The following is a 12,934-nucleotide window of genomic DNA, read 5'->3' on the forward strand; positions in this document are numbered from 1 at the left end:
TCATCATTCAGAATCTGTTCTCAACTAAAATATCTGGTTAAAGGAATGTCAAGATTATGGATTAAAGAAATGTCCTAACAGGACAGGGTACAAACAGGATAACAGAATTGAATCTTTTTTGTCTTGAATACATAAAACTATGAGGGCAACAGATTAAAGTTTTCAAAATCCCCAAGGGCTTATGTTCTTCAGAAGTGATATATGAACCATTGCTTTTAGATCTGAAAACTGGAGTCACTTTTTATAAACAAGGCATTGTGGTTGTGTTGAACAAGAGACCCAACCACATTATAGCCACTAACTCTTTATTATGTTCAAATATCTAATAATTGTACTGCTTCGTCAATGTTACCAGTTCAATTTGGGGTACCACAGGGATCAGTGCTGGGACCAATATGTTCTCTCTGTACATGCTGCAGCTAGGTAGGATAATACAAAAACATAATATTAACTTTCATTCATATGCTGATGACACTCAAATATACATTTTGTTTGCACCTAACGACAACTCGTATATTATCACTTTAGTTAATTGCATTAATGAAGTAAAGACTTGGATGTGTGAAAATGTTTGAGGTTCTGTTGTTTGGAGACAATAATAGTGATAGGACTACTATAACTTCAGCACTTAACTCAGAGGATTTAAAAATTTGCCTTAAAGAATCAGCACGTAACCTAGGCATCATATTAGACACAAGGCTCATGTTTAACTGTCATGTTAAAATAGTGTCCAAAAAATGCTTTCAATAGTTAAGAAATATTGCAAAACTAAGGCAGTTCTCCTCCACTCAAGACACGGAGGATTTAAAACATGCTTTTGTATACAGCAAGTTAGGCTACTGCAATGCCCTACTATCAGGGAGCACCCATCACTCTTTCAACACCTTACAGCAAATTCAGAATGCAGCAGCCAGAGCTGTTACTAGGAGCAGAAAGTACGACCATATAACCCCCATAATTAGCTCTCTTCATTGGCTTCCTGTCAGGTACAGGGTGGACTCCAAAATCCTTCTACTTACTTACAAGGCTCTCAGAGGTCAGGCACCTGTCTATTTAATGGAACCTAATAATGTATACCATCCAAGTTGTCTGCTTTGATCACAGAATGCAGGTCTTCTTCATGTTCCTTATTAAAAAAAACGTTGGTGGTAAAGCCTTTAGTTACAGGGCTTATGTATGGCTTATGGGTTCCATAGTTACAGCTTATGGAACAGTCTCCCACCCCATGTTAAGGATGCCGAGTCAGTCTCAGTATTCAAATCCAGACTGAAAACCTATTACTTCAGCCTTGTCTACTCACACCTTACATCATAGCCTGTTGCAACCATGGCTGCTGGTGCTGCTGTACGTGCCATTGTGTGTCTCTGCGCTGGCCCACCAGGTAGATACATCTGTTCTGACCCAAATATCCTATTCTCCTTCCCATATGTATGGACGGTGCCTGGGCTGGGCACCATCTGAGTTGGATGCTGCATCACTGCCATGGATCCAAGAGGGACATCATGGATATAGCTATCGTTTAGGAGGTTGGTCTACAGAGATCTGCATAGAGTATGACATACAGAAGACATAATATCTTTATTCATTTTTTCCTTTTTTATTGTATAATGTTAGCATGCCCAAAGGGGTTGGGCAGCCAGTTGACCCTGGACCCCTAGAGGTTTTTTTTCTCCTTAGTAAGGAGTTTTTGGTTCCTCTCCTCCGTTGTCTTCTGGTCTTTTCTGTTCTGTATTCACAACATCCTCAATTTCACTTCGGGATTAATAAAGTCTTATCTATCTATGTATGGTCACTATCTTTAAGTGCCTTGGGGCAACCTTTTTGTGAAAGGCGCTTTATAAAAATAAAATGAATTTAATTAAATTATTACCCTGGTGTCTTTCAAGACATTAGATACTTTGATCTGTTCTGTTATCTACTGAAAAACAAAATGGGATAGAAGGGCTGAATGGCTTCCTAAAGTTTATAACGTTTTGTATGTGCACTGCTGTTTCCCCTTAAATAATGGCCTCAAATGATTTTATAGCATGTTCTACTATATAGTACCCCTCATGGTATATTTTTACCATGATTCACTGTTTCTTTACTATGGTATACCATTGTGTTTTTTTAGTTGCTACAGTATGCTGATTTTAGTAAATATGTTTCTCTTTCTCATAGCCTGAACGTTTTGAAATACAGTTGAAAATATTAAGCTTAAAGCTGCCATATTATATTATATGTGCAATGAACAAGGCTGTTACACTGAGGTACTGGCTACAATGTGGCAAGTGATACACTGCCCAGGGAGTGAGCTAAAGGTGGAAGAGGAAACCAGCTATTTTTTGGTGACCTCCTCAGATGAATGTCTTTGAAATTCCACTATACTGAACATGAATGAATTTTTCTGAGATGTGCTCTGAAGAGCGCACACAGGACTGTAGAATTAAGAAAACCTGTTAAAAAAATCTGAAACATAATAATTGCAAACATTCATATTATCATCAGACAATGATTTACATAAGAAATGTAAGTGAGGAATAGCATGGTATTTTTAGTAAATTGGATGCAGAGATGTTCAGGGATTACAAGTAGCAGAGAGACTGACGTGAATAAGGAATTAGATTATCACAAACCAGCTTATCACAAATTACAACCCTGCAATATCTCCTACTGTAATGACCTTGAAAGTTGCTTCATATCTTTCTTAACTTAATGAGCATGGAGTATAATCAATTATGTCTGCAATTAAAATGATAATTTGTCTAACAAACTCCACTTAGCTTATGGGCGTTTAGCACTTGTACTTCAAAAAATGATTTTTAGACAAGAGGATGTGATTAATATTAATTTGGTGTTGAATAATGAAGTTTATACATATGTATAATTGGATTCTCTAGAGCTAATGAAAGCCTTGGGGAATTGTGAATTGAATATTAACATGTTGATCATCTTGAAACCTGTCATAATTTATTTTCACCTGTACATTGCATTGACCACTTGTTTTGCTTAAGCTATGTCTTCTGCAGGAAAAAAAAAACAATCAAAACAGACCCATTAACTTCCACTTTTTCACAGTTCCTTCGGCTATGACAATTATGCAGCGACGACATCGACTTCGAGAACCAAGCCCTCAAAATGTACTCCTTTTTCATCAACAGAGGATTCCCCAGCAGTGTTATTGACAGGGCCCTTGCCCAAGCCAAAAACACCCCTCGGACCATCAACCCAATCAGGAACTCCCGCTGTAATAACTGCATTCCTTTGGTGCTTCCCTACCACCCTAACACACTTCCTATCCCCAGGACCATTAACGACAACTTTTCCATCCTACAGGATGATCCCTCCATTGGGGCCCTCTTTTCTGACCGCCCCATCATCTCATATTGCCAATCACCCAATCTGCACAACCTTATTGTTCACAGCTCCCTTGCCCTCAGCAACCATCCACACCAGGCACTTTCCCTTGCAACAGAGCTCGCTGTATCACCTGCAAGTATACATCCAACACCACACTCATTCAAGGCCCCTCAGGACAATTCCGGATCACCCAGATGGCATCTTGTACCTCCAGCAACCTTATTTACTGTATCTCTTGCAGTAAATGCCCAGCCATCTACATTGGAGAAACAGGAAGGAGACTCGGAGATCGCTTAAGAGAGCACGTCAGGGCTGTGAAGATTAAAGATCTCTCCAAGCCCATTGTTTCTCATTTCACCTCTGACGGCCACGAGCACTCTAATCTCTCCATCTGTTGTTCTCAAAGACGGTTTTCTTAACTCATACATCAGAAAGACTACCGAAACCAAACTAATCCTACAGCTAGGATCACACCTTCCCCCTTTTCTTAATAACAGACTACTCTTCTTTTAAATTTTCTCCATTCATTGGAAGTTTAATTTCACACCTCTCTGACTTCACATCTCTTGATTGGCTTCTCTTTCTGTCTGGCTTCCCTGCTTCCGCCTCTCACTCCTCCTTCCTCCCAGCCTTTGTTCTCCCGCTACATTACCTTTGCCTACTGCCTTGTCTCTCTCACACCTGAAGAAGGCTCCACAGCCGAAACGTTGTGTTTTCTTTCTTCTTTTTTTCAGCATGGAATAATCCTATTACTTGTTCCTACGCATGCTGACGCAGCTACCCACCTAAATTGGCTCAGATTTATTTGTTTTTGTTTTGCTTTAATTTTGAAAAATTTACCTTTCAAAAACCCCAGTGGACAACATACTTTTATTATTTACATCAATCCAACAAGTTAGTTAAGTTTTCACTAGATACAATATACACAGTGCCTTTCAAAAGTATTGGGACAGGAATTCAAATTAGCCCATTATAGCTGTATGCTCAAGAAACTTGGATTTCAAATCACAAGATGAATATGAGACAGAATACCCCCTTTTACCATTTATTTTTATGCATAAATGTTTTACCGTTATACAACAACAGCACGTTTCTTGTTCAACCCCTCATATTTTAGATGAGTATTGGGATAAACAGGTTTATTGGTGTTTCTAACTGGCAATGCATTGTATTTCACACATATAAAAGAGCTGTGAAGGTCTAAGCATGGTTGAGGTCTTTTGAAACTGCTTCTGAAGTCTTCCATGTGAATTAGTCAGCAAAATGCAACAGGATGGCCATTTTGAAAATTAAAGGACAGAAAATGACCATCAGAGAAATTGGCAAAATCAACAATCTGGAATGTCCATAAGAAAAAGTAAACAACTGGAGGAGTCAAGAATAAGCTGAGAACAGAGCATCCAAAAAGACAAATGCAGTGGATGACAGAAAAAAAATTCAATGTGACGATATGAGAAAAAACAAAACAAAATTGCTGTTAGTAAAATCAAAAATAATTTCCAGAGTGTGGGGGTGCAAATCTTGGGCAAAACATCTGTAGAAGACTTTGCCAACAAAAATTCAAAGGCTTACAACTTTGCAAAGTGTAAGCCCCTCATCAGCAGCAAGAACAAGAGAGCGTGATTGCTAATTGCAAAAAAATTACAGATGAAGTACAGTAGGACCTACTGTATATCTAAACCGCATATATCCAGCACTACAATATTAGTACTGAACCTTATTGTAGAAGTCATTAGGATGATTGCTGAGATCTGTTAACTTAGGCCATATCAAAATATAGGAAACAAAGGTGACCTGTACCAACAGCTGCAACAACAAATGCCCTGCTGCAAGTGTTAAAGGAGGAAAATAAACAGAGGAAGCCATAAACAAGGAAAACACTAAAAGTGTCAAGTCAACTCCTGTCATGTTAAAGTGTGAAGTACTGTAATAACTTGTCTCTCAGTCTATACTGTATACAAGAACTGGGAAACCCTCGCAGTTTGTCTGTTCTGCAGGGCAGACCCAGTGCATGTTGCTGTCCTTATTGAGACTCAATAAAACTGAATCTGCACAAGACTGTGCCCTGCTCCTCTGATGAAGAATTTCCCACAACAAAAAGATAAGCCACAGTTCTGGAACAAGGTTCTGGAATAAGGACAGATGAGACCAAATAAACATCTAACAAAGTGATAGAAAGGCTAAAGTGTGGAGAAAAATGGGAACAGCCAATGACCATAAGCAAACCACTTCTTCAGTAAAGCATGGTGAAGGGAGTATCATGGCCTGGGCATGTATGGCTGTTTCCAGAACAGGCTCAATGCTCTTTATTACTGACTCAGCTGAAGATGACAGTGGTAGGATGAAGTCAGAGATATACAAACAAATCTTGTCTGCAAATGTAAGAAAAAGAATGCACCAGACTTACTGGGTGGCAGTTCATTATGCAGCTGGACAATAACCAGAAACATACTAAATTATGTTTCACAGGGGCTAGATGCAGTTTTTGCAAGCAAGGGATTTGTAACAAAATACTGACCTTATCACTTTCTTTAATTTGCTTTAAGTGTACCAATAATTATGGTCATCTAAGTTGGGGTGGGGACTGAACGCAACATATGCTTTGTTTGAAGAATGAATGTGTTTGCAAAATATATCCTAAAAATAAAGGGTGACCTTCTGAACTCTGACTCAGAATAATTTGTTTTATGTGATTTTCAATGTCTTGTGTATAAAACAGGGTCAGGCCAATTTTAGGTTTTTGTCCCAATACTTTTGGAGGGCACTGTAGCAATGCACAAATACTATGTTGTTCCAAAAGAGTCACAATATTTAACGTTTATTATTCCAGACAAAGGTAAGAAAGAGTAAGTAAAACACAGGCCAGAACTGAAACATAATCCAACAAGGCTCAAGTCTGAACTATACCAAGGATGGGACAGAAGTCTATCAAGTCTGTCATGATGCACAAAAACATTATGCACTCTCTCACACACGGGCAAATATGGGAGCCACTTAGAAATGCCTGGATGGTATATTTTTAGACTGTAGGAAGAAAAAAGAACACTGAGAAAACCCATGTGGACATTCTCCAAAAGGCATGTGTACTAACTGCTACAGTATGCCACCAGGCTTCCCTAAAATGGTCATGGAACTGCAAAGAAAAATCTAATGCCCATTTGACTTGTTTGTCTCAGCCTTTGGCTTCAGGAAAAATCAAATTCCTTTAGTTCCTGTACCCTTCCTAGAGGGCAATGGAGTTCTGCTCTAAACTTCAACCTCTAAACCTCAAAATTCAAGTCCAAGCTCCTCTATCAGCAAAGGGCAGATCATACTGGTAACAGTATTGAAATTCTTCTGAAAGCGATAAGCACAAAGACATTAAACTCCCCTTTTTTAATTGCCTTCATAGCCTTGTTTAGGATTGCAAATTTTACATTATCACTTCTCTCCAAGATAGGCATAAGAAACAGAAAATTCCTTTTAATCGATTATCATAACTATTATTAATAGTAATACTATTTGAGGATAGTAATCAAAGGGTCTTTGTATGCTGATAATAAAATTATACAGTTATGCATAATTACAACATGCTCCATAAGTACTCTAGAATTAATTATTAGAATTTGATTTTTGTAATTTTGCAGAAAAGTAATGCTCTGAACTTTGTAATATTTATTTTTTCTTTTATTATTGAAAACCAAGAATCTTCAATATTAGAGCCCAACAGCTTTTAGTTTTGCTTTCAGGGCACCTGCAATGTTCCAGGTCACTGCTATGAAAATGGAAACTCATTTTTTTGAAAATGTATCTTATTCCCTCAGTTTTGCTCAGTTTCAAAACACATACAATGAAAAGTTGTGACTAAAAAGCTATAACAGACAGATGGTAGACATTATGAAATGAAGAAAAGATCAGGCTGGCTTCAATATTTCTTGATTTTCTCACTCACACTCCCAGTCACTACGGTAGTCTGCCATGTTTGCACGTGCCTTGAATTTTCCACCAGTATTGTAAGAAACCATTAAAGAACTTCAATGCTAATTTAATATTTTGGGGTTAGAAAGAATCAGCATTGATGAATGTGATTTAAACCACAATAAATGTAAAATGTACACACTAACTGTTAAAACCTCTAATTTACAGGTACATGCTCAGTGTCATATCGAAGTCATTTTCTGCGATTCAGAATGAGGCAACAAAAACATCCATTGACGTGAAGCGGTCCTATTACATTGAAAACAAACAGACAAGTGAATATATTTTTTGTAAATCCAATAGAAATATTGCTCCCAACTTCAAGACTGTTTTGGTGATAAATACTACTTACTTGTTAACTCATCACATTGGAACATTTCTGCTGTGAAATGCTTGCTGTACAAACTGTACTTATTCGCTTGCACATTGCATTATATTATCCATTACAGTGACTATCGAGCTAGAAGGGCCACTTTACATTGCAATTCACACACTCTTGCTCTCGCCCATGGTGAAACCCACAGTTTACGACAACAATGTTCTCGCAACAAAGTACTCACAAACTTCACAATTAAGTGTGGAATTTGAAATGTGTTAACATTTTCTATACCGTCAATTTATTTGACAGAGTGCTAGTGAGAGAGAAAGGGCAACAGAGAGAAGAAAGATGCAGCTGTCCTTCACAACACTGTCAGCTCAAAGATGCCAGCTTGGAAAGCTCTGAGTTTATTGCCAAGGAACCTCTATCCAATTGAAGCCCACCCACGTCCAGGTCAAACTGTCTATGACTAGGCCCATAGTGATCCACTAGCTACCCTGGAACCACTTAGAAACCCCTGTTAACTGCTTCTGAATTTAGAAAAGAAACTTTCATCACTGTGTTTCCCTGCTGCATACGAATAACCATTCATGCTTACATTTAAATAAACTACTACACTAGATAATCTAGGTGGCTAAGATTTCCACGCAGTCCCTTACACAGTATGTGCAATACAGAATATACATTTATTTAAAGAAGGTCAGAAATTTAAATTCTATATGTAGAAAAAATTAGCAAGGCTGAAGCATAAGGGAGACAACACAAAGCCAAATCTCAATTTGCAGATGTATCACAGAGAGTTAAAGAAACCTACCCAAGCATTTAATAAGAAATTTCAATTAAAATCTTCTGTGCCTTACTATTTAAAACTCATGTTTAAAAAACATGATAATACGAGCAGTGGAATGACAGCTTTTGATCAGCACTTTAGCATTAAAGGCTGAGAAAACCTTTCAAATAGTTTCCATTCATTATGTTCCTGATTTAAGCGTGGATGTGTGCTTTTCATTTACTTTTCTAATTATTGAAATGAGTTATTTCATAAGAAACCACTAATGGTCCCTTCTCTGGTTATCTATGACACTGGTTTCAATAACCCATGAAACAAGCCCGCTGAGTGTACTCAGTAAAAGTATTTTAATTTTTTTCTTTATGAAATCAGGATTGGGGAACATTTTCCTCACCTTATTATTCCACTCCATGCCTGGCTGGAGCAGGCAGAAGAAAAGAGCACACTCTCAACTTCCATGAGTGCCCCTCTTGAGCCACCTGCTTCTGTTCACACAGTAAACCCAGAACACTAGGGTAGAGCTCAAGTATGACTGCCTGAGCTCTCACAAGAATTCACCACATATCTTCAGGCCACAGGCAAGTGGTAACATGCGGATCCTCTTGAGAAGTAACTCTTTCCATGCTTATATATGCTAATACTTTCTTTACCATAATTCTGCATTGTCACTTGGCCCACTTAGATATGCATTACTGTTATATAATGGCATGTTTCTACACTTACAGCAATAACATTTATAGCAGTTCTTGCATGGACTGCAACCCATCAGACCCAATGAATGACTGGCCTATTATGCCCCCCAACATCTTTTGAGATGTTTTAAGTTGTAAAGTTATTTCTTCTAAAATGTGTTCACATTTGCATTAAAACATAAAAAAATGTTTGTGTCCTATGGACCTGACACATGGATAATAATCCATGAAGCTGGTCATGAAGCACATTAAAGACACCATTCCAAACACAGTGGACCCGTACCAGTTTGCCTACTGGTCCAACAGATCCACAGACGACACAATCTCCATTGCCATACACACTGCCCTATCCCATCTGGACAAAAAGAACACATACACAAGACTACTATTCATCGACTTCAGCTCAGCTTTTAAAACTTTCATCCCAGAGAAATTAGTCAAGAAGTTCAGTGCACTGGGTTTCAACACCACCCTCTGCAACTGGATTTGGGATTTTCTGACAAGCAGATCTCAGGCTGTCAGGCTTGGAAACCACACCTCCGGCACACTAACTCTGAACACTGGGGTCCCCCAGGGGTGTGTGCTTAGTCCATTGCTCTGCTCCCTCTATACCCACGACTGTAAGGCCAAACACAACACCAACTCCATCATCAAGTTTGCCGATGACACCACAGTTGTAGGTCTGATCATAGACAATGATGAGAGGGCCTACAGGGAGGAGGTCAATCTCCTTACAACGTGGTGTGATGACAACAACCTCACCCTCAACATCAGCAAAACCAAGGAGCTGATCGTTGATTTCAGGAAACTGCAAACCGGACATGCCCCTATCCACATCAACGGGACTGAAGTGGAAAGGGTCAGCAACTTTAAATTCCTTGGCGTCCATATCACCAAGGACCTCACATGGTCTCTCAACACCACCTGTCTGATCAAGAAAGCACAACAGCGCCTGTACTTCCTAAGATGGTTAAAGAAGGCTAGGATATGTCCCCAGTAGTCCTCACTAACTTTTACAGGTGCATTACAGAAAGCACACTGACAGGCTGCATCACAGTGTGGTATGGCAACTGCAGTGCTGCTGACCGCAAAGCCCTACAGCGGGTGGTGAAAACTGCCCAGTCCATCACTGGGGTTGCCCTCCCATCTATACAGGGCATTTATGACAGACGGTGCTTTAGGAAAGCTCTAAGCATCATCAAAGACCCCACCCACCCCAGCTACCGACTGTATGACCCTCTACCATCTGGAAAACAATACCGGAGCATTCAGGCCCGGACTACCAGACTCAGAGACAGTTTTTACCCTCGCACTATCAAACTATTAAACTCCCAGCCTCTCTCACTCTCACCTATGATCTGAACCTCACAGTGCCTTCTTTCTTTCTTACCAAAAACCCAAACACACATTGAAAATCTACCTCTACCATACATGTCAAATGCTCACTCCTCATAATTTCTATCCCTTTATTTCATTCTTTTGATGCATGTTTTTGCACATAACCTGTTACCTTTTTGCTGTTTTGCACATTGCCTATTGTTGTTTTTTGCACATTGCCTGTTTGTTGTTTCTGTCTTTCTTTTGTTATACAATTGTATTGTTGTTGTTGTTGTTGTTGTTTTGTTTTGTTTGCCTTTGTACTACTTATATCCGAGAGCTAGCTAAATTGCATTTCATTATACCATATACCTGTATATAACGACAATAAACTTGACCTTGAACTTGAACTTGAATAAGCAAGAATTAATGTAATTAATTATACGTACAGAAAATCAAAACATTTAATCCAGAATGAGGCGCAATACAATATAATCTGTTTCTGATTACAGTAGGTAAAACAGTTATTACACTGGCACGCCAATTGTGCCAGTTTTCTGTGCTCCTAAGGAAAGCTGAAATTCAGATGAACTGACAAAGTCTGTAAATTATTAAACAATCCATTTTGGTTTCATTACACCAAGTTGTTACTTTATTTGCTAATGATACTGGTTCACATTTGATCTCTGGAAACAGTTTCTGACCAGGCACCTGAAAGTCCAATATTTCAGAGAACCCAAAAGATACAGACAAAACATTCAAAAAGAAATCTATCAATAATTTACTTAATCTAAGACTTTGGGACTTCTGAATGAATATTATTATTAGTTAATACGATATAACTGTCACAGATACTTTATAATATATTTAAAAGAAGAGTAAAATTAAGTCCTCACCTTCACAGTTTGTCCAGCTTCAGGGCCATCCTAAAGGGGAGGGAATGAGATAATTAGATACTGCTGGGAATTCAGGAATATCTTCTTTAATAATTTAGTAACATTTTAATTTCAGATGAATCACACCATTTTCCCAAAGCATTAGAAATTTGAAAGCTTACTTGAATTAATTTGAATTGATGCCTGCGTGCTAGGGCACAATTTTTCTGTGATATTTCATGGACAACTGCAATTTATAAAAAAATCCTTAAATATGTGTCAACACATTAAAACTTTGAGATGTTTTGCCAGACTGAAATTAAATTTTATGGTGAAAATGTCTATATTAAATTCATTATTTTTTATTATGACTGGGGATTAGCATTTGACTGTCCTCTAATTTGCTATACTCAAAAAGTATTTTTACATAAAAATATGTTTTTGTTTTGGAAAAAGGACAACCATAAATATCCTTTTTGAAGGATTCCACCCTAATATTTTGATATATCCTATTTTTATCTTGTTTTAACTGGCTTGATACACATAGCATCCAATTATAAGTCTTACAGTTTCACTGATCTATGCTGAGACACTTGCGTACAGCCTCTTGTTATGAAAAGGTCAACACAATGCAAATCAAAATACAGCTGCTGAGGCCATTAAAGGAGATACAGTCTGGTTAAGGATGAAGGGCACACTGCATACAGTGCCTAATGATTGCACTTAGTACTGTACACCAGTGAAGCACGCAAAAAGGTAGTACAAAGCAGAAACAGTCAACTTTATAACCGCAACTCGCTGGTATTTGTATGACCTATTACAACAAAAGCATATAAAAGAACCCATCAAAAACTTTCTAGCAAAAACAGGTTTAGTAAGAAATACAATTTTGTTTAGGCTGTTTTGCATGGTTGAAGGGAGGTGAAAGAGATGCCATTGTATTCACTATCCATCCATTTACTAAGTGCTTCTTCTAGTTCAGGGGTGCAGGTTCAGGGTTGCAAGGAGCCAGAGTTTATCCTAACAAGCAAGGAGAGCAGAGCAGGGTATACCCTGAAAACAGTGAGGTACTCATTTCCCTCAAATGAGTATCCCACTGTTTACATTTCAATTGAATTGTGAGTTTAAGGGTGGCACCGTGGTGCGGTGGTTAGCATAGCTGCCTTGCAGCAGTGGGACCCTGGGTTCATTTCAGGACACGTGGAGTTTGTTTGTTCTCCCCACGTTTGCCCCAGCTGTGTGCTCCAGTTTCCTCCCAATTTTACCAGAGGCCAGTTAAACTACCAGTATGTTTATGGACCATGGGAATCCTACTCCATTGGGCCCCTGATCAAGGCCCTTAACCCCAACTGCTCCAGGGGCGCCGTATAAATGTCTGACCCTGCACTCTGACCCCAAACTTCTTTCCCAGTCTGTGTGTCTTATGGAGTGCAAGTGAAAAGACAAATTCCTAAAATAAGAAATTGCATATGGCCAATAGAGTGATCTTAATAAACAGTAGGATTTTAAAACAGACCAATCACCTCTGCCACTACTTCACAGGGTTATAGATGTCCTCATAATAAAATCATGTTAACAAGTCTATGAGCTATGCTCACACTACCACTTGAGCTGTCTCCGCTGAAATTCTGACCACTGATCTTGG

At 38.6% G+C, this 12,934-nt stretch overlaps 1 protein-coding gene across 3 annotated transcripts in view; it reads right to left on the reverse strand.

Annotated features, from left to right (window-relative positions):
- The window catches only part of LOC102688363 (fragile histidine triad diadenosine triphosphatase), a 493,799-nt gene that overhangs the window by 127,465 nt on the left and 353,400 nt on the right, over positions 1-12,934 (reverse strand). For all 3 annotated transcript variants that reach the window (XM_069189317.1, XM_006630661.3, XM_015347081.2), the window contains one exon: positions 11,311-11,340. In XM_069189317.1, coding sequence (XP_069045418.1) covers positions 11,311-11,340 — 30 coding nt within the window. The remainder of the gene's footprint in view (positions 1-11,310; positions 11,341-12,934) is intronic.

This window comes from Lepisosteus oculatus, chromosome 4 (assembly GCF_040954835.1).
Source record: "Lepisosteus oculatus isolate fLepOcu1 chromosome 4, fLepOcu1.hap2, whole genome shotgun sequence".
NCBI lineage: Eukaryota > Metazoa > Chordata > Actinopteri > Semionotiformes > Lepisosteidae > Lepisosteus > Lepisosteus oculatus.